The sequence below is a fragment of the Miniopterus natalensis genome, chromosome 4, assembly GCF_054644295.1.
Source record: "Miniopterus natalensis isolate mMinNat1 chromosome 4, mMinNat1.hap1, whole genome shotgun sequence".
Taxonomy (NCBI): Eukaryota; Metazoa; Chordata; class Mammalia; order Chiroptera; family Miniopteridae; genus Miniopterus; species Miniopterus natalensis.
In genome coordinates this window covers 76419931-76443350 of record NC_142084.1, presented here as the reverse complement: position 1 = coordinate 76443350, position 23420 = coordinate 76419931, and the positions used below count along the sequence as shown (strand labels likewise).

Below are 23420 nucleotides of genomic sequence, written 5' to 3'. Positions count from 1 at the left end.
TCTATAGAACTTTGCACCCAATGATCTTAAAATATGCCTTCTTTTCAAGCCTACAGGAAGAGTTACAAAAACCAAACATGTGCCTTTTCCTGTACAATGGAAAATGTGTGTTCACAGAAATGAGAGTGGTTTCATCTGGCCCCTGACAATGAGGTATGTGACCTAGTAAGGTCTGAAGAGGGCTGTGCTTTCACTATGCAAAGGAGTCCTTAGTGTCTTGGTGACCTGGGGACAGCACGGAATTGATGTTTGGCTGGACCTGAGACGTGAGGATGACAAGAGGGTGGAGTGGGGAAAGTCCACATAGCCCTCCCCTCTCCCTGCCCCTGGGAGCTGCAGAACATTTGCAAGTGTGTGAAAGAGAGGACAATGCCAAACCCCAGCCCTCTGCCGAAAACCAAAGGGACGCAGCAATAACAGCGAGTCTTCTGTGCAATCAGGCAGACGACAGCTTTTTTTTACAGCCGAAGCCTGCTTCCTTAGCTCCTGGCTGCCTCCCGTCTCCTCTTCCCCATCCTGCAGTGTTGTCAAGCCCCAGGAAGCTGCATCTGGATTCTAGACGAGCACCTTTGCCACTCAGCCATCACAGCACTTACATGGGGGGCCGGACCCTGCAAATCCGGAGTGCCTGCTCTAACAAGGCTCACCGTATGACAAAAATCTGTGTAGTTTCCCACCTCGTTCCTGCCCCAATCTTCAGAGAATAAATGGGTCCTAAAAGTGGTTCTCTGCTTTGACCCTCAACTTCAGTGGCCTGGATACATACACGTTTATTGTGCTCTGGGGGTTTGGGTTAGACATGTGGATGCAGGCGTCCTGCTAGGATTTAGAGAACTAGAGTTGGAGCTAGAAGTTGGGGGTGGGGTGGGTGCTGACACGATCTGTGCTTATTAGACAAACAGGGAGTCCTGAGTGAGTCCTGTCCTACAGCCCCCTCACTGATTAACTGGAACCACCTCCCTAGGCCAACCTAGTTGCGGGAAATACACTACAAGGCTTTCGAGACTGGCTGTAGTCCTGACCTAATTCTCTGCAAGAATCTCAGCAACCCCAGGAAGTCTCCTTCACTTCTCACCCCAGTCTGGCAGCATTTAGTGCCGAATAGAAGGAGCCACTTAATCAGTAGTGCCCCTTGGAGCCCCCACCAGCCCAGTGTCCCATGTGTCCCTCTCAAGCCAGCAAAGCACTGGGTCCTTCCGCGACCAGTAGTCGATCCCCACACAGCCACATACTTTGACTCTGGCGATGGGGTGGGTTGGCACGCATGTATTCAGCCGGCTGTTTTGAAATCACCCTCAGTATGAAATCGTATAACCTAAGGGCTTCCTGGATTTTCACCAGCACCCTCCAGGAAGTGAAACATGTTGATGTTTGCTCTGAGTGCCTCATTAATAAGTAACTTCCACCGCTTCTGCCTTTCGCCCTGTCTGGCAGGAGGCCACCCGGACTCACCCTCATACATCTCCAGGATGTGAACCGAGTCTCCGATCTGCAGGGACAGCTCCACATCTTGAGAGGCGTTGTAGTTATAGATCGCTGCAATGAGAAGGGAGGGGGAGAGGGCGTCAGGGGCAGTTAAAACTCAAATCACTCAGGAGCACATTCAGTGGTTAGTGAACCACTTAATCAACAAATTACCCTCTACTTAATGATTTCAGGTGAGGTACCCACCGAAAAGCAGGGAACACCCTCCTGGACCCCCATTACTGGTGTTTTACTGAGATTCCTCCACCCAACCAATACTGGCTGGTTGCCTACTATGCACCACATACTGTGTTGGGGACCAGGGGTAGAGAGACAAAACACACAGACATGGTCCCTGTCCCGGCAATTTTTATAGTCTTCTAGGAGAAGAAAGATATTGAATATACTATTACAGAAATAACTACTTAATTAAAATTATAAGAGTTATGAAAGGAAAAAACTAAGCTACAATGAGAATATATTGTGGGGTTTTACTAGTCAGTCCCCTTGTTCATCAGACAACAGCCAGCCTATGACACCCCTGAGCTATGATGTCTAGGGCACAGATAGGGTGATCCATCCCCAGCTTCCCTGACAGTGACTGGTGACCAAGGGCTACTTGTGAGTCCAATATACCCTCCAGTAACAGACTGACATAGGGTGCAATGTGGGGATGGCTGCCTTGCCCCAGTTCTAGGCACCCTGGGGAACTGGGTTGTCCCAGCACTCCTTCAACGAGGTGACCTCAATCACCAAGGTCCTTAGGACTGGCAATTGCTAGGCCAGGCTGTGAAAATAGCAGACTAACTCTCATAACTCAGAAAGAAAAAGACAACCCAGTTTTCAGATGGGTAACGCTCTGAATGGACATCTGACCAAGAATCATATATGATGACCAATGAACATATCAAAAAGTGCTCAACAGCATTAGTCATCAGGGAAATGCAAATCAAAACCACAATCAGCTCCCACTTCACACCCACCAGAATGGCTAGAATTTTTAAAGACTGACAACTGGCAAGAATGTGAAGAAACTGAAGTCTTCATGCATTGCTGGTAGAAATGTAAAATGGCACAGCCTCTTCAGAAAAGTGTGGCAGCATCTTAGGAAGTTATACATAAATTCACAGCCCGGCCCAGCAATTCCACTCCCAGTTACCCACAAAGAGAAATGGAAACACGCCCACACAAAAACCTTGTGTGAATACTCATAGCTGCTGTGGTGGGCAGAAAAACAGCCCCTCGAAGATATTCCAGATGAATGAAAGGATAAATAAATATGGTATATCCATACGATAGACTATTGCTCAGCAATAAAAAGGAACAAAATAGGAACACATGCTACAACATGGATGAGCTTCCAAATCGTTACTCTAAATGAAAACCATATAAAAAAACACATTTTAGGCTTCCATCTATTTGCAAGGTCCAGAACAGGCAAACCTATCAGACAGTAGAGTAAGTTACTGATTGCCTGGGGCTGGGGTGGGAAGGATGATTGAGTTCAAAAGGGACCTCAGGGGGTGATGGGCACATCACCCCCTAATAACGGATTGTGGTGATAGTTACTCAACCGTGTAAGTTTACTAGAATTCATTGAATTGCATACTTCAAATGGGTGGCTTTTATGGTATGTAAATGAGACCTCAATAAAGCTGTTGTTTTTTTAAGTAGAATTAAGTCTTGTCCTCACTCTCTTGATGAGTGATCTGCATCCTTCCAGGGAATAACAACCAACTTGGAGATTCACTTCTAACCATTTACCCAGTGAGTCAAGGAACCTACAATATCCCCCATCTTGGAGCTCTGATGAGCACATGAGGGAGTCACTGATCCGTCTGCCAGATCCCAGGAAGGTGATTACAAAGGTTACTTGGGGCAAGGTGCTTACCCCTTCTGGGCCTCAGTTTCCTTATTAAATAATGTAGCACATGGCATCCGCTCCACTACCCCTGTCATTGCCAACTGTGGGTACTCACTGCTCTTTGCGGAGCCCGCAATGCATCACGTATCTCCCGCTTGGCGTGGGCTTTCCCTTAGGTCACAGTCACTCTATCAGTGGGTGCGTGGGAGGAGCTCACCTCCAGCACATCTGCTTCAAGCGGCCTCTCTTTTCTAAGGGAACCACCCAAGTGGTGTTCTCCTGCAGTCTAGGCACAGAAGCCTGGACAAATTATGTGAGAATTTATTTCCTACTGAGCTTTTGGACTAGACTGTGAACCAGAACAAGGCTGAGCTGATGAGGGAGGTTAGGAGACACGGGCCAAAATTCAGAAGTAGGAGTTAGTTTCCCTCCCTAGGCCTCTCCGTGGGCCACCAGGCCACAGCTGCTGTTCCACTGAAGGTCCCCTCCTTCATCTGACTGCTTCATTTGACTCAAATGTTCTGCCCACTGAATATATGGCTGGTTTTGCACAGAAAATACAGTTCTGACATCCTTGACTTCCCCAGTCCCCGTTCGCTGCCTCCTGCTGAACTGGCTCCTTCCACCACCCTGCTCTCGGACAGAAACAGGAAGCAGTAGGGCTGCAGTGTCACGGTGTGTTGTGCAATGGCCACGGCGTTACCTCTTCCTTGTTATTAGTCATCAGGAAAGCAAGCAGAAGCACTCAAGGGCAGCACACAGACTGGCAGCTCCTGGCACAAATACCCCCCAAGCACTGTTGCACGTGAACTGTACACACACACACACACACATCCCACAGACCACAGACCATTAAGTTTCTTTAAATCCTACATCTCAAGCCTGACAATGAAAATGTTCCAAAAATTATCCCAGCCTGAACTGTCCACCTTTGCTTTGCCTCCATTATCAGTCAAATACCTCCCTCTGCTCCAGTCAACTCATATTCTTTCCTAAATTCTGTGCTCAGCCCACGTTTCATCCCTGCCTGAAACAACAGCTTACCTTTTCCTTCCTAACAGTCCAAAGTCCACACTGACAATTCAGTTCCACAAATGGCTACTGACTCCCTATTGGCCTGCATGCATCTTTTTTTTTTTTCTCTGATGTCCCACAATGGCTTTTCCTTCCAACACAGTTTGGGTTTTTAATCACAGATCATCATGTGTTATCATCCGCCAACAATGAGAAGGGAAACCCATCACGGATGGGGAGCCGGTTACACATGACTTTTGTGTCTTTCACATTTCATGGCACTGGATGAGACACAGAGAAGGTGCTCAAGGCACAATGGTGACTTTTAAAAAGTCCACCAATGAATTCAGTAATTCATCACTTCCCAAAATCTAAGACACTTCTGCTTGCTACAGAAGCAGGAGCTGTGGTTCCCCACCTCTCAACAAAGGAATCAAAATCTCCTCTCCTGCCATTTTTTGCTTATTACACAGAATCTGCCTTTCCAGCTGAAGCTTCTGGAGAGATTCCCATGGGAAGCATACATCCCTTCAACAATGCCTTTCACTGCAGTGAAAAGTTAGAGGATGCTCCTATCCGTTTCATGTGTTTGGGCAGCAGAACCAACAAGACTTCCAGTCAGTTACAGCTGCCATATATTCCTTCCAACTATGCACTTTAGAACCATCCCCCCCTTAGACCCCTCCTTACGACACCTCATTTCCATTGTATCTTGTAATTTCCCTTCCATATATAATATAGTAACCGTATACAGTGGATGCCACATACCACGCTATTTAATGAGGAAATGGAGACTCAGAAGGGGTAAGCGCCTTCCCCAAGTAACCCAGCTTTACGAGCTGCAAAGCTGCTACCAGAACTGGTCCTGCAATGACCCACTCATCACAGTCATGGTGAAGGTATGCCCTGGAATATAGCCTGGAAACAAAGAGAAAAAGCCTGCTACTCAACATGTTGTCTGCCTTCAGTTTCTCTCATTAAATGAACATCCAACTTCCAAAAACAAGCTTTACAATAGAAATCTGTGACTGGTGGTCACGCTGTCCACGAGTCCGGTGCTCTTTCAGGAACAGGCATCTACTAATGCACTCAGCGGGGATCATGCTTTCTCCCCGGAATGTGCATCGCTGTTGCAGAAGCAGAGAAAGGGGAAACAAAGGAGACCTTAGAGTTCAACAAAACAGAATTGAAGATCAACTCTGCCACTTACACATGCCAGACCTTGGATGAGTCCCTCAGTCTGGGCCTCAGTTTCCCATCTGTAAACTAGGCACTGGCCCAGATGACTCTAAGAGCCTCTGCAGTTCCAACATCCTCTGATTCATGAGGCAATGATAAGAACCAAGAGCAACAAGTTACGCCGTTCTGAGCTGGCAGGCACCGCCACAATCTCTTGTTTTGTCTGAGGAAATTAAACAAGAATGGGGAGTTGCTGTCTATCTCGGTGCTGGCTGCTATGTGCAAGGTTGGGAAAGACTCATTGCTGGAATTCTTCCCTGAGCAGCTTACTGTTTATATTCCGAAAGTGTAATCTGGCAGAACCAAGAAGACAAGACAGTATGCCTACAAATGTAAAAGTTTGCATTTTACCAAATCTTTGACTTGGCTTTTCCTTTTAAACCAGGCTTTTATGAGAGAGGAAAAAAGAAATTTGAGGTTTTAAAATTATGCAAGCAAAATCCAACAGAATAGACTTACAGGCCCCCAAATGAGGATCAGATTTGATGATGAAAAGTCTGTGGGTTACTGGCATTTAATCTTTCCAATAAGTTAGGTTCTTTCGTGAATCCTCAAATTACAACCCCTTGAAGAATAACTAAAATATGACATTTTCTATTAGTCTTTTGGCAGAATCTACAAGGGAAAGATTCAGTGAACAGAACGAGGTCCCAATCTGAGTTGTATATTATTCAGAATATTAAAAAGATCATCCGACTTCATCTTTTTCATTATTCTCATAATCAGCCAACCTTTCAGTGAGTGGAACTATGAAAATTAAAAGGGCACATCTCATCTTTGATCTCCTCCCTAGACTGCATGCAATGATGTCTTCCTAGAAGGACAAGCAGACTTTTTTCTTCTGATTTCATCCCATTCAACAGCAGGTCTGACCCCAAGAAGTGAAAATCTAAGGCTTTATACTGGTTGTTTCAATTAGGCTCCGAAAGAATCTTTTTAGGATAAGATGACCATCAACAAGTTGTGTGGCTACTCAGAACCCTCCAGGCCAGGGGCTATCAGATAAAGCCTTGGGCTCGCACGTTTCATCACCATGCTCCACAAATGCAGTTCACACAGGATTCTTAACTTTGTAACCTAGGCCCTTTAGGAGATCAGACAATTTAATGACCACTTTATTGACCTTTCTTTAGATCAGCGATGTTCAACCTTTTTCATCTCATGTCACACATAAACTAATTGCTAAAACGATGCAGCACACCAAAACATGTATTTTTTGCTGATCTGACAAAAAAAAAGGTGTAATTTTGATTGGTTTTTAAAAAATAATAATAATTACCTATCCTTTTTGCTCCAAAGTGACTTTTTAATTTTTATTTTTTATTTTAAATATATCTTTATTGATCTCAGAGAGAGGAAAGGAGAGGGAGAGAGAGAGAGATAGAAACATCAATGATGAGAGAGTCATTGATCGAGCCCGCAACCCGGGCATGTGCCCTGACCGGGAATCGAACCCTGATCACCTGAATCCTAGGTCGACGCTCAACCGCTGAGCCACGCCCGGCCGGGCCAAAGTGACTTTTTAAAAATCAGGTGCCTATACTTGTATATAAAGATTTCTGGCACCAAGACTTAACCAATCAGAGGCAACCTCATTATGTGATGACAATAAGGTGCATCTCTTTTATATGACCTATATATTTATGGGTCAAGACAGGGCATTCACACCGCCATGGCTATTGCTGGGTTGGCTGCTGTCATTTTTTTATCTGACCATCTAAGGTTAAAAGAGGTCAGTGCCCCTGACTAAATAGTCAGGTAATGCAGGTTTTAAAAATTCTTGGGACACCCCGGTTGAAAATTGCTGCTTTAGAAATCTCTAGTTTGAGGATTACATCTATCTGTGGATGGAATCCATAAGTATCTTTAACTAGAGAGATGATTTCACAGATACAAACTCAACTACAGTTTATTTCATCACTGGTACCAAGTAATTAAGCCATGTCATTTATATTAATATTGAATTAAATTTACAGGAAATACTTAAAGGAGACAGGCAGAAACATGGCAATTGAAGGTTACAGAACAAATACAGATGGCTTCCCCTTCTAAAAGATGGGGCAACAGTAAATTCTTCACACAGTCTGTGATGCCAAAGAGAAGAAAATAAACAGTGCCCAGGGTGATGACTAACACCTGGTAGACACTGAGTCAACAGCAGTCACCTTCCCCTTTCCTGTCCTGTCCAACTTCCCTCTTGAGCATCCCCGGAGACTGACACCACCCCCTCCCCACTGGGCGATGAAAACCGGGCCCCAGGCGGGTCTGCAGAGGTGACAGGGCAGGCCAGTTGCAGCAGTTCTTTAAAGGTAAAGGCTGTTGGACAATACAACGCAGGTGTCCTCAAGGACAGCAAAGCCACTCCAGGGTAGAAACCTCAGTGCAGAGCTGCCCTAAGAAGCAGCAAGAGGGCAGGGGACCATTTTACTATTTTAACCACTTTCTTCCTGCCCTGAACCGCGCATTACCGCAGTGATGCCACCGCGGTACCAGGCTGTCGCCCAGAATCCTGGCGGTGCCTCAGTCAGAACTCACTGCGGCACCGTCAATCTGCACAGACATTAAAGTCACATGTTCTAGTGCTATTCATGCCTAAAGTTCTCATTGCGTCCATTCTTTTTCTTGTTAAGAAAAAATAGGAGAAAAAAATCAGAGGGCAAGTAAAGCAGGGTTTTAACAATGATGTAAAAAATCAAACTTCCTAACAAGCTCAGAAGACCTTCCCCAATCACATAAGAGATTATTACCAGGGTCTTCTTGATATACAATCTTATTGAAAATGAATGACCAGATCTAAGATAAAATCGGTCACACCTAAGGCTGTGTCAAGGTTACTGAGTCTAACTTACGGAGAGAAATCATCACAGGGAGTCTGACGCTAAAGGCCACAGATTACTGTGGAACCTAGAACCACAACTGGAAATGACAGTGACTATTTTCTTCTGTGCATACATAAATTTGAGACAAAACACACTGAGAAAGGGAATGATCCCCAACAGAGCTGCAAAAGCCATTAATTTAAAACCATCAGCAGGGCCTGTCCCAGGACAAGCCCTCGGCCACTCACCCTTACACCTCAGTAATTCTCTATAGAGAGGCTTTATATGTATGTGTCAAAAATCGGAAACAACTGAATCTTCTGCAGTAATAGAATGAATCCATACAGTAGCATTCTACTCAGCACTAAAAGGAACAACTACTTAGACAACATGAATGAATCTCAAATGCGTTATATTACATGAAAGGAGCCAGACTCAACAGGAGACACAGATACTGTATGATTCTACTTATGCACCATTCTGGGAAAGTTGAAACTATAGAGCAGGAACAGACCAATGGTTCCCATGCGCTGGGGCTGGAAAGGCAGCTGACTGGAAAGGGGTACAGGAAAAATTCTGTGAGTGGTAGTTGCACAATTGAATGTGTTTGTCACAATTCACAGGTCTATGCATTAAAAAGGGTAAGTTTTACTATAAATTAGACATTGATTTTTTTTAAAAATTTTTTAAACCACAAAAATGGTCATTGTACTTCTGATTGCTTCGCTACTTTAAGAAATCTCTTGAACCTACATTCATCTTAATTATCAATACCTTTAATTAAACATTAACCAACTGATGTGAGAGAAAATCAGGACACCTTTAAATCCTCAGACCATTCCTCAAACCACTACTTATTTTTTGTTCACATAACCTGGCAGTTTCATTGCATGAGATTATACTTAATTGGTTATTTTACTTTGTTTTTTTGTTAATCCTCATTCGAGGATATTTTTTCCATTGATTTTTATAAAGAGTAGAAGGGAGGGAGGGAGGAGAGAGAGAAAGAGAGAGAGAAAGATCAATGTGGGAGAGACACATCGATAAGTTGCCTCTTGCACATGCCCCAACTGGGCCAGGGATCAAACCTGCAACCCAGGTATGTGCCCTTGACCAGGAATCGAACCTGAGACTCTTCAGTGAGTGAGTCGACACTCTAACCACTAAACCACACCAGTCAGGGCTTAATTGGTTATTTTTACAATATTTATCTGCTTTTCCAAAAAGTACTGCTATGCTATTTTGTAGCTATATTTAAAATAATTAGTTGTGTATAGCTTTATGTCTAATTGGTCTACTACTAATCTTTTTATAGCATTACTTCCTCATTTTTACATTATTTAGACTGATCTTTATAGGTTGAGTAAATTTCTTCTATGGTCTGAATGTTTGTGTCCCCAACCCCAAATTCATATGTGGAAATCCTAACCCCCGAAGGTGATAGTATTGGTAGGTAGGGCCTCTGGGAGGTGATTAAGCTACGAGTGCAGAGCCCTTATCAATAGAATCAGTGCTCTTATAAATGAGACCCCACTGAGCTCCCTAACCTCTCCCACCCTATAATGATACAACCACAAGTCTGAGAGACCTGGAAGAGATCCCTCACTAGACCATGCTGGCACCCTAATCTCAGACATCCAGGGTCCAGAACTGTGAGCAATATACTTCTGCTGGTTATAAGCCACATTCTGTGGTATTTTGTTATAGCAGCCTGAAGGGACTAAGACAATCTCAAAGTAATTTGTTTAAGTTGAGCATATGTTTGGCACTCTTTCTTGGCTCTTATGTCTGTGAATCTTTGTTGCCTTCAAGTTCAGCTGAGTTTAGAATTCTGGGGTTAAAAATGTTTTTGTTCAAAAGACTGGAGGACACAAAGATCTAAGTAAATAGAAACACATGATGTTCCTATAAGAAAAGATATAATGTTAAATCTCAATAATAATTTCAATGCTCTAAATAAAACATATGCTAAATTAGATTATAATTAAAATACCAATAGATGTTTAAATAGTTTGATACATAAATGATAATGAAGTTCATCTGGAAAAATAAATATGTAAAAAAATTAAGAATGTTTTGAAAACGAAGAATTAACAAAGGGAAATTTGCTCTAACACATTTAAAAATTATGCTAAATTTTCAGTAATGAAACCAAGGAGATTGTTTGGAATAGACAGATCAGCTGAACAGAATTTTAAAAACTCAGAAATAGAACTGAATCTAGGAAAATAATATATGATAAAACTGGCAATCCAAATAAGATAAAGTAGAAATAATGCAGTCAATAAATGTCAAAATAATTGCTTTACAGGGTAGAGAAAAAATAAGTTTGATGTGCTCTCATACCATATATGAAAACAAATTCTAGATAAAGGATTTAAGGTAAAACACAAAATCATAAAAGAACCAAAAGAATGATAGGGGAAAATATACTTACGACTTTGGGGCGGGGGGGGGGGGGGGGGAGCCTTTCTTAGCTTATGACCAAACCAGAGAACAAAAAGACTACAGCTTTGGTCAGATAAAAATGAAAACTTTTGTAGAACAAAAGCCTACAAATGACATGGAAAATGAATCTCAAACGGGGAAAACGACAAAACATTGACATGCTCATATCAATAGGTACAGAGAAAAGCATGTGACAAAACCCAATACCCAGGCACGATAAAAACTCTTGCGTAATCTCGGAATAGGAGGGAACTTCCTCTACTTGATAAAGAATATCTACAAAAAACCCTACAGATAGATGACATCATACTTAATGCTGAGAAACTACTAGAAGCTTCCCCACTAAGATCAGGATGACTCCTGTTACCACTCCTTTTCAAGATCACACTGGAAGTCCTCACTAAGGCAGTGAGACAAGAAAAGAACATGAACGATATACAAATTGGAAAGGAAGAAATAAAACTGCCTTTGCTCGCAGATGACGTGATCATCTATGTAGGAAATCCAAAGAATATTTTTTTAAAGCTCCCGGAGCTAATAAGCAGTTATAGTTATGCAGGGCTTCAGGACAGGGGATACATTCTGAGAAATGTGTCACTGGGTGATTCCACTGTTGTGTGAGCATCGTGGGGTGCACTTACACAAATCTAGAAGGCAGAGCCTACCCTGTACCTGGGCTATTCTTTCACATGGCTGTCAGTGCAGGGGGTTTGTGTACAACGGCATCCCCACAAACATGTGAGCAGTGCACTGTACTGCAATATGATGACAGCTATAGAAATTCTGGGAAATCACCATGTCACTAGGCGACAGAAATTTTTCAGCTCCGTTTAACCTTATAGGACCACCACTGTACACGCGGCCTGTTGTTGACCGAAACGTCGTGACACAGCACACAGCTATACAGCAAGGGTGTAGGAGACAAGGTCAATATGCCAAAGTCATTCACTTTCTCATGTACCAGAAATTAATAAGTGGAATTTGAAATTAAAAGCACAATATCTAATCGTTAAGGAAGAAGTATTACCAATCTTAAACAAAGAGAGAAAAAAAGAGAATGCTTGATAACTCTTTTTATGCATAAATTTTGGAAATGTACATAAATTCTGACATAGCAATCCCACTTATAGGAATTTACTTTATGGTATATTTAAATGCACAAAAATATGCAGGGATGACCACTGTCGTACTATTCATTGTAATGGGTGAATTGTGTTCCTCTAGAATTCTTATGTTCAAGTCCTAACCCCCAGAACCTCAGAATTTAACCCTATTTGGATTTAAGATCTTTACAAAATAATTAAGTTAAAATAAGGTCACTAGAGTGGGTCTGAATCCCACTGAAATGACTGGCATCCTTATAAGACGACAAAAATTTGGACAATGTCACACACAGAGGGAGGATGATGTATAGTAACAGGGACAACACAGCCACCCAGAAGCCAAGGAGAAAAGCTTGAACAGGTCCTTCCTTCACAGTTCTCAGAAGGAACCAGCCCTGCTGATACCTTGACCTCAAGCTTCCAGACTTTAGAACTGGGAAAATAAATTTCTGTTGTTTAAGCCACCCGGGCATTGGTACTTTATTAGGGATGGTAGTCCTCGCAAACTAATACATTCATGAAAGAGAAAGAACCAGAAACAATGCATATATCTACCAGAAAAAATGTTTTAATTACAATATATCCACACCATGAAATACTATAGGGTCTACATGAAGAATGAAGTGTATATATGTATGGGCATTGAATAGGAGTTACTGAGATGTCCATAATTTTTTCTAAGTGGGGAAAAAGAAGTATGCTGTAATATCTACGCATATTATGTTCCACTGTTGTTAAGTAAATAATTAAGTATGTGTTTGAAAGCACTAAATAATTAAGTATGTGTTTGAAAAACTTCTGGAAGTTTGTACAATAAATTGTGAACGTGTTCAGGATTAGGGAAAGCAAATTTCCTCAGACCCTTCGCCCTTCCTGCAGATGAGAAGCCTGCTTACTGTAATGGAAACACTGATGCCTAATGACCTCGATACCAGTCTTCTTTAGCCGGATGGGCTATGCACTTGCTAAGAGAATAAGAGAATAAGCAAGGACAGCCCAGGGTTCAGCAGGAGCCTCTGCTGAAAGGCAGGAAAAGGTGAACAAAAAGATCAGATAGAAAGGACTGATTTCTAATGAATTCTACTCGGTGTGGTAATGTGGCAATAATTATGATTCCTGGGCTTCATCCTATCTGATTAGAGGGGGGAAAGAAAAACAAATTTACAGAGATCCTCTTACTTGCTCTCATGGACCTTCTGTGAAACAGCTAGAGACAGAGCATATCATTCTTTTATTTATATTTGAGAAAATAAAGGACTGTCTGAGTCAGGGGAGACTTCGGCTACCTGTCTCCTAGGAGTTATCACATCCACTATCCAGAAGTGAACATGAGATGACCAGTTGAATTATATTTCCCTTTACTGTAAAGATGGAGTTTGGGAACAACTCATAAGTGATAAAGTAGAAGCCCTCAGGGGTATGGTCTGCCACTCAGATCCCCTTTGAAATAATATTGGAATTATTATAAAAAAGAAAAGTCTGCATCCACCCTGGAAACCAAACAAAAGCACTATCCCCATGCCAGTGCCTTAGAGAGATTCTTTGTACGCCACAGTGCAGACTGGAGCAGCACATAGAAAGCGAGACCAACTCGAAAAGACAGTGTCCCCAGGCACAGCAAAGACGCCTAGCAAAAGCCAGCACTCCCTGCTCACTTGGAAGGATGAGGGGAGGAGAATGTGAGGCTGAGTACATTTCTTCACTGCCAAATGCCCTGAGGATGAGCCCTGATAAGCAGGAGCACAGAGGAGCCTCTGCAGTCAGGAGGGTCTGGATATGGATCCCAGCTCCACCGCCTACCCCCTTTGGAACCCTGGATGAGTTATTAATCTTCTCGAAGCTTCCACTTTTTCCTCTGCCAAGCTGGCTAACACGTGTGTCTTTGCACAAGATGGCTCTGAGGGTCACATGAGATGAGAATGTATAATGCTTACAATAGTCCCTGAGCTCTGGCCAGGTAGCTCAGTTGGTTAGAGCATCATCTCAGTGTGCTAAGGCTGTAGGTTCCATCCCTGGTCAGGGCACATACAAGAATCAACCAATGAGTGCATAAGTGTCTGGGACAACGAACTGATGCTTCTCTAGAATTTTCTCTTTCCCTCTCTCTCTCTCTCTCAAATCAATCAATAATTTTTTTTTAAAGTCCCTGCAAATGCTCATCTGAAGATCATGATGGGGATGGTGGTGACGGTGAAGGATATGATGGTGATAGATATGATGTGATGGTGATAGATGTGGTGGTGATGGTGACAGATGTGGTGGTGATGGTGACGGGTATGACAGTGATGGTGCTGAATATGATGATGATTGGTGACAGATATGACGGTGATGATAGTGATGAATATAATGATGGTGACTAGGAGTGCAAATGGAATTTAAGATTTAGCAAAATACAACTAAAGCTTTTGAAAAGCTTCATGTATTTTATTTTACACATTTTTAAAATTCATTTTAGGGAGGGAGGGGGAGAGACAGAGAGAGAGGTGAGAGAAACACATCCATTGGTTGCCTCCAGCATAAGCCCAAACTGGGAATCGAACCAGCCACCTTCTGGTGTTCAGGAAGATGCTCCAACCAACTGAGCCACACCAGCCAGGGCAGGTTCACGTATTTTATATATTCTTACTCTTTGATCCAGTCATTCCACTTATCAGAAATATCCTTTTGCAAATAGGGAGACATAGACAAGAATTTCAATATAAAGTTGATTTGTAATTGGAAAAACAGTAAGCAAGCTAAACACCTAACGAGAGTAGAGGTTTTGAAAAATAATCTTTAAAAATAAAGTGATATGGAAACATTGTCCCCGACTAAGGAGAGACTGCAGAAGGGTGCCCTCAAGATGGGGAAATTTGGGAGGCTGGATAAGTGAACGATATGCCTACCAGACACCCCCACCCACACACACTTCCAGGTAGCAATCCCTTTTCCACTCCTGCAGGAGACAGGAAGTCTGTCCTCTGTAAAAACCGAACTCAGGGACACCAGGCAAGGGAAAGGTGCTGGAATGAAACGGGACAAAGAGGCTGCCGTATTAAGTTGTGCTAATGACCCCAGCCCTCTTCTCCCACTGACAACCAGGAGCTCCAGCAGCCAGACTTGTTCTGCCCACACAGGGCCTTGGAAAGTCTTTTCTGGTAGAATCTGACCCACCTGGAGCAAATTCTACTCTTCGAGGCATTTGAAGGTCTTAAAAAATAAAAGAGGAAGTCCAGAGTTTCTTGTTCTTATGTATGAATAAAGTCAAGGATCTGCAAACATCTGAGGGAAATTCTCCCACGTGAAGACTGTAGCACAGAAAAGGGAAGGAAATAAGAGACAAAAGAAGAAAAGAGAAAGACAAGTAATCCTGCAGAAAGAGAAGCACTGCGAATGTCAGAAGTACCGACGGTCTCGGCAGCTACGGGGGCCTAAGGATTGAGAGGACAATGTTAGCGAGGAGCGGCTAGCACTACACTGAGACTTGCTAGTGTTGAGAGAGAAATGAAAAGGAATTATTCCCTCACTACATGATTCAGTGTTAAATTAGTGCCATGTATTGCTGCACCATCTAGAATGATCTCACGGCTCTCTGAAATGACAGGCATGGCCCCCTTTTTGCAAACCCTGGCCTGGGCAGTAACACGTTCTCATGGCCAAACATGAGCCACTGTCCTCCACCAACACATCCCATCCAAGGGCTCAAGCTTGATTTCTGTGTTCCAGGTAACTGGAACTAAAGCACTGAAATACAGCCTAGGGAATATAGTCAATAATATTGTAATAACTAAGTGTGGTCCAGATGGGTACTGAGATTATCGGGGGATCACTTTGTGAATTATATAAACATCTAACCACTGTGCTGTACACCCAAAACTAATATAAAATAATACTGAATGTCAACTGTAATTGAAAAATAAGATAATAAAACCCAGAAATGATTTAATGCAAAAAAAAAAAAAAGACACTAGAGCTATATTCTATGCTGGACATCTAGCATATTCGATGCTTATATATAAAACCAGCATAGAAAGAAACTCAAAATTTTCAAACAAGCTAATCTCAGTGATCAAGACTAGTCCCACGAGTAGTAAATTCAGTTACTGATGGCAACTCAAAACGGCTGACTTTAATTGCTCCTTTGTAAGGTGTCCATTATTAAGGTGTCCAGAGATCATCAATACAATTACCTGTTTCGACACAAAATATTTCTTAAATTTCCTCCCAATTATTATGTGAAATCACGTGTGTATAGTGTTCACAGGGTTTGAAAAGATTAAGAACAACAGATTTGTTATTTGATAACTGAATATAGAAATTCCAGTAAACGTTTACTCTAATCAATTTGGGGGAAATGATATCAAAGTGAATAGCTGTCACTTTCTTTTATGGTAAATTCTTTAACAATAGCACAACACTGCTTTAATAAATGGTCTTTTCATGGTTAAAAAAGAAAAAGTGTCCCAATGATACACGTCTTAGTCAGAAACACTGTTGGCAGAAACAGAAATAACATAAAGTCCAAAGACTGAATACGTTGCAAATTCTCTCCAGCCCTGTTTGCAAAAAGTAATTCCTTTCTCCCCCACCTTGGCCCTCCTGCAGATTCGCTGTCCCTCCCTCAAATACATCACAAAAGTCACCTTGGAGCCCTTACTCTGTACCTGATAATGGGCTGGCCCTGGGGTACAGGGGCATGGAAGAAGCAATTCCTGCACCTGAAAAACTAGAAGTCATACACCTCTCTCTCCTGACTGTCTGTGGATCCAGGCCACGGAAGAAAGGAAGCCCACCCCACCCCCACGCAGCCACTCTGCTTTGTTCAAAGCTGCTCTGTTCCCACAGAATAACGTTGACTGCCATGTCACTCTAGCTTATCCATGTTTTAAAGCTGAAATCAAACTGGTCACCCAATTCCCCCACGCTTTTCAAACGGACACAAAGAGTCCAGCTGGACCATTGTTAGGGCATCCCTGGCCTGGAGAGCCAGGTCCCAGCGGTGGAGAGGACGGCTCCCGCTTGGAAGCAGAGTCCAGGATTCCCCGGCTCGATGCCCTGCACATATTCCCACCCCCCCATTTCCAGATGATGCCCCTGCCTTCGGAAGACTTGTCTGGTGATGCACAGGAGAAACAGGCCCAGCCTGAATGATCCGAAGTCTTTCGTTCTGGTCACTAGCTTCCTGTTGGTAAGAAGAGATTTGGAGTTGGCCAGGGCAGGATAGGAGCAAAGGTGGGGTAGGGACACTGATCCAAGGCACCTCTTCTGGTCCTCTGGGCCCTGTCATCACCTCAGCCAATGGCCAGTGACGGAAAGGGTCTCTCCCATATGTCACCACCCAAGGCCCCAGTCACCTGTCGCCTTCATATTGACACAGGGCACAGCTTGTGGAAGGAGAATCACCAAGCAATGTCCACTGAACTGACAGGAGAAGAGCAGGGAGGGGCTGGCATTTAGGAAGCTATAGGGGAGCCCAGAACCACACGGCAAAGCCCTGAGACCAGGCATACGGGAGGCAGTGGCCGGGGGTTGACGGAGCCGGGGTGAAGGCTTTCCTCAGACACTCCTGCAGTGAGAATCGCCGTGCAAAATCAGAGATACTGACGGTGCCTGTCACCCATATGGCGGCAGGAGAGGCACATGAGACGGAAGGCTGGAACCACTGGGTCAGATGAAACCTACGCTGCAGCTGGAGGAAACGCCACTTCCCTCTGGTGGAGGTGTTCGCCCTCTACCCACTCACACCCGGATCACTTACCCCCCAGACCACTTCCCACTGCGGGACAGACACCGGGTCCCAGCTCATCTGCGCCCGCCCACCTGCACAACGAACCCCCTGGGAGCGCAGGCAGGGTGCCCACGTTACAGTCAAAAGGGGAACAAGCTAAACGAAGGCGGGAATTAGTTCCCTAAAGCAGAGGGGCAGTGGGGGTGCAAAGGGACCCTGGTAGTAGGTTTGCTCATCAAACCAACAACCTCCCACCCTCTCTGAACATCCTGCCACGGCCACAGAGAAGCGGGACGTTGCCCGGCTCCACTGCCTGTCGCTTTCAAGGAGAACTGTGTTTACGAGGGCAGGATTAGAATGACTGTGACTGTGGGCAGGCATTTCACTGGGGTTACTACTTTTCCTTGGGGTGTAGGGAGGTATTTCCAATGAAAGTTTATTCCTCTGGGAAGGCGACTTGAAAGGCAGTTCTAATTAAGCCCTGACCAACATGAGGAAAACCCAAACTAGGGTAAAATCGAGCTCTGCAGAGCTCCCAGGTCTCCAGTTTCTCACATCTTGCAAGGCTTCAGAAAAGGCACAAAAGAAAAGCCCCAAGCAGCTTTCCCAGGCAGAGGCGGAGAATCCTGGAGATCAGCAGCTGTTTGGCTACATTCGGAGTTTTTCAGGTGGCTCAGACTTCTGTGTGAAACGAACAACCCCCTCTAGGTGAGGAGGGCTCTGGACAGGAGGGGGACCCCAGGGGAGCTGCTGTAACGCACCCCGCCTTTTCATATTGCCGGTTCATTTCAGGCAGGAAACAGAGAAGCCTCCCCCGCCAGCTAGGGTCTGGGCCTGATCCACAGGAAACTTTTCTCTTGATTAGACTCCCACTGAGCCCAGGGTTTAACTTTCCATCTTTTATTCCAACCCACACACCCGGCTACTCCACCAAGAGAAGAGAGGCAGGGGGCCTTTTCAAACAAACTCGCCCACCCACAACCACTGTGGGCAATCTACAAACTCATGCTAAGAGCCAACCAAGCCTTTTTCTTGGAATCAAGCAATTATCCTTTGAACCACCAGGGAATATTCTCTAAACAGCAGATTAATCTTTTTTTCAGTTCTAGCAGTCAAAATTCAGGGGTCAATTATAGCCCAGCCATAATGCCTTAATCTGTTTCCTGAGCGTTTACATGCAGGCCTGAAGAGGGAGAGGACTCACTCCATCTAGGTGATACTGCTGGAAAGCACACTGGCCTTAGAGGCCCTTCCTTCTCCTAGATTTTCCTACAATCCACCCCAGAGATTGGGGGGGGGGGGTTAGGGGGGGTGGTCCTCAGCCCTCCCACTTGCAAGCTTCAACAAAAGCAAAATGATTCAGACACTCTCTGAACTACTTAGAATGAATTGGTCACAGTCACATGACACATCTGGGTATTTCCTTTTAAAACAGACTTTCCAACTGAAATGGGATCCAGATGTTGTAGGCAAATGCATATCCAGTCTACTTCCTAGGTGGTACCAAGGTAATGAAGACTCGACGGATTCTGACTTTATGTGTACTTATTTCCTTGTGCTCCTGCTCCAGGCTGTGGGCACACAGTATACCTGCCCACTGTGGGGAGCACAGTGCTTGGCCCACAGCTGGTCCTTAAAAGCTAGTCCAATAAATAAGTACAACGAAGAAGGCCCAAATGTATCGGATTAAGCACCAATGAACGGCAGGAACAAAATGTTTCCTATACAAAGTTTTACAGGCGGATTTATTTGGAAAATCTGGATCACCTGGTTTAAGATATCGAGCTAACCACCAGATTTTGCATGTGTGTGTAATAGCTATTTCAATTTAAATGGTCTTCACATGGAAGCTTTATAAAAAAAAAAACAAAAACACAAAAAAACCTCCTCTTAGATGACAAACTACATAGATAGCATGTTATAGTTCAGAAATTCTAACCATTCTTAAAGACGCAGCTGAAATGACTGGTCACATTTATTGAGTACTTACTAGGCACCAGGCCCTGTACACAAATCTCTCAGGCACTTACTCACTTCGCCTCTACAACACTCTGGTAGGTTCTGAGATCATCCCCACTTCATGAGTGAAGAAACTGGCTTAGTTGCTCCTTGGGCCTCCCTGACCTCTCCAATGGAAAGTACTCCCTTCCCCTTCTGAAACACTCTTTAGCACGTTTTGTGGTTCTCTTATGAAAGAAATCCTATTTTCCCATGTATGTGCAACAATCCGGGCAGTTCCTGGTACACTCCCTGAAGATGAACTATCTTACTCAAACAGTGCTCCCAGGGCAGGTCCAGCAACGGCATATCAGAACCACCTGGGAAGTTTCTGAACCAAAACACGGCAGTGGCCTGGGCCTCGTATCCTAGAGGCAGATTCTGGTCTTGGTTGGCGCTGTCAGAACTTTATCTTCTGAGAGCTGTCCAGATGCTACTGACTCACACCAGATCCGAGGCGACTGTCTTACCCAACGAGCTCACTGCCTCTGCGCACACTGTGGGTAACGAACAAAATTTACCAAATGAAGGGGTGGCTTAACGAATAACCATTATTACAAGATGTCAGTCAAGATAGATATATAATTAATTTTCATGTGGGTGCAGAAAACTACCCCCACCAGAATTCTGCCAACCCCTGAACCTATCTCCTACCACTGCCCCTCCACTCCCTTCCCTCACTCAGGTCCAGCCACACGGGCCCTACTCACTGCCCCTCAAGGATGCCAAGCCCTCTGCCTGGAACGCTCTTACCCTAGGCATGGCTCGTTCCTTCTTTTATTCAGATATTTCCCCAAATGTTATCACCTCCGAGAAGTGATCTCCACCCTAACTAAACTACAGCAGTCACCCCATCGCTCTCTCTATGTTATACTCTCTCATCAATAGTCTCAGAGCCCGTAACATGAATAGATATTATCTTATGTATGCTTTAAATTTAGTCTGATTCTTTCCACTTAGAATGCACCCTGGAGGAGGTTATGGATTCTCTGTGGGAGGCAGACAAGCCACCCTGCTGTTTGCACCTTCCTGCCTCTGAGGTGTCTCAGCGGAGTCTTGCTCTCACTGTGACAGGGAGGAGGCCCTCGCTGATGTGCCAGGTTCCTCCCAGGGTCCAGAGTTTCAGAAGAATGAAATCTTACGGCGCAAAAATAGCTAAAGCTGAGATGCCGTCTAATGGACGGGTTCTTCTTCTGTTCGTTTGGTGGTTGTTGTTAATCCTCCCCGGAGGATATTTTTTCCATTGATTATTTTTTTAAGAGAGAGTAGAAGGAAGGGCGGGAGGGGGAGAGACACAGAGAGAGAGAGAAAGAGAGAGAGAGAGAAAGAGAGAGAGAGATCAGTGTGAGAGAGACACATCAATTGACCCCCACCCACACGCACCCAGACCAGGACTGGGGATGGAACCTGCCACCCGGGTACGTGCCCTTGAGGGGTAATGGAACCGGTGGCCCTTCAGTGCGCGGGCCGACGCTCTAACCACTGTGCCACACCTGCCAGGGCTATAGGGGTACTTCTTAATCTGGGGTCCATCAGTCTCTGAAGATTTATAAGCCTCCTTAAACTTCTATGTGACATCTTGCCAGCGTGCATATGCACAGCTTCTGTGGCAAGAACCCACAGCTCTCACTGGAGTCTCAAATGAGCTTTCTTTCTCAAACAGAAAGTTAAAACTCTGTCAGCCAAATCCTTCACTATGGATGAGAAAACTCAGGCCTCCAAAGCAGCAACTCAGGGGAGGCCAAATAGCTGGTTAGGGACGGAGTTCTGAGCAGAACCCCATTCGCTGATTCCCAGGCATTCTCTTTACCCTTCCCCAGCCTCCAATGTCCCCTCGCAAGGCCCCATTGCCACCCTGGGCCCCTGGACTCCCAGGGTACCTACTTCATTTGTGCATGACTAAGCCCTGGGCAAAAACAGTGAGGCTCGACTTGCCCCTTCCTGGCAACTTAATTTCCTCCCAGTTGCACGTGGTGAGACCACAAGAGGGGTACAGGCTCAGCTGTGCCCTGTGGCACCACATGGCAGCGCAGCACAGGCCAGCTTCACAGGCACTCGCTCTCCAGATGCCCTCGGCGCATAAAGAACTCCTTTTCCGTCCCCGCTGCTAATGGCTCCAATTTTCTCATGACTCTCTCTAATGGTCAGTGCCAAGGAAATATCACCCACCACATGTCCCACTGGCTTCTCTTTCAACATCGTGGATTCCAAAGCAGCCCTGATGAAAGAAACAGAGCATTCACCAGCCACTTGGTGGGGGGGGGGGGGCATGCCAGGAAATAAAGGGCAGGGGCCTGTGTAGCCTCAGTCAGAAGCACAGGACCCGCCCTCCCGTCGAGAAAGTTGCTGCATTCTCGGAAAGCTCTGCGAGGTGCTGAGGCACCGTGTCCACTTTTTCAGTTGGGCTGTGACATTGTAAAGGAACAGAGGCCCACTCAAGCCACCTCAAGAAAAGGGACGCCTGGAGCTGGGGATTGGGGAGCTGCTGAGAGCAAGGACAGCTCCAGGGCTGGATGCCCCCTCACAGGATGTAGGGTTTCTGCTCCCTTCTCTCTGACCGTCGGCTTCCTCCGTTTCCACGTGGATGTTTCCTTCATGACTTTGGCTGCTGTGTGACTCCAGTCTGCCACGGAGACAGCTCTCAAATGGCACCCTTTTAGCTTCTGCCTCTGTGGCAAAACATATGTGGGATTCCTTCATCCAAACTCCCAACAGGAATCCCGATCAACCCTACTTATTCTTTGTGTGCCAAGACTTATGTCATTGTCCAGACTATGGAATGGCCTCCCTGGGGTGGTGGACCCACCCATACACCCATCAGTGATGGTCACAGGAGCCGGACAGGGTGCCAAACATGGCTACCTGGGCCTTCCCTTGGTCTTCTGTACAGGCTATACCCAGAGGTACAACCGTGACTATTTGTCACACAGGCGCTGACCAGCTGTCCAGTGTCCTGGAGCAGGCTTGTACTGGCATGTAAGCGCTGTTCCATTTTCAGGAATTTTGTGAACCATTTGGTCATCGACAGGTAGTTTGAAACTGGCCAAAGTTGGAAGTATTGACACCACTGACATGGGCAAAGGCTACAAAAAAAGGGCTTTTTTGTTCTTCCTGGACAGCTAGTTTGCCAGCACATCACGGCAGCATTAATAATGGCTGAAGAGAAAGGAAAGCCCTGGCTGGTGTGGCTCGGTTGGTTGGAGATCATCCAATGCACCAGGAGGTTGCCAGTTCGATTCCAGTCGGGGCACATGCCTGGGGCGTGCAGGAGGCAGCAGATCGATGTTGTGCTCTCACATCGATGTTTCTCTCTCTTTCCCTCTCCCTTCCTCTCTAAGAATCAATAAACTTTTCTTTAAAAAGAAAGAAAAAAGAAAAAAAATCAAGGTAAACAAGGCTCCCCAATAACCGGACATTATCTATGTCCCTTCCCTCTTCTCTCCTCCACCCAGCCTGTGGTCCAGCCAGAACAGACAAGGTCCTCCTCCTCCACTTTCCAGGAATGCCTGCATTTTAGCCAATGCTGATACCAAGCCATGTCCTCAGCCTTCCCAGCCTTGAGGGCCCATCTCTACAAAAGTTCAACTTCTCCCCTGAAGCCTCCCCAGTTCCCTCAGAACAACCTCTGCTTCTCTCAATCCTCGAACCCAAAGTGTACTTCTCGGCACCACCTTTTGTGCTCAGCCTTCTGCGAGTGACTGTGGCTTCTTCCTACCTTGGGGTCCTTTCACTCATCATGAACTTCCCATGAATGGGATCTATGT

At 45.0% G+C, this 23420-nt stretch overlaps 1 protein-coding gene across 1 annotated transcript in view; it reads right to left on the bottom strand.

The window, feature by feature from the left end:
• Positions 1–23420, bottom strand: part of DOCK5 (dedicator of cytokinesis 5) — a 162033-nt gene that overhangs the window by 120423 nt on the left and 18190 nt on the right. The window contains exon 2 of the mRNA XM_087816863.1: positions 1453–1536. Within this exon, the coding sequence (XP_087672989.1) occupies positions 1453–1536 (84 nt within the window). The remainder of the gene's footprint in view (positions 1–1452; positions 1537–23420) is intronic.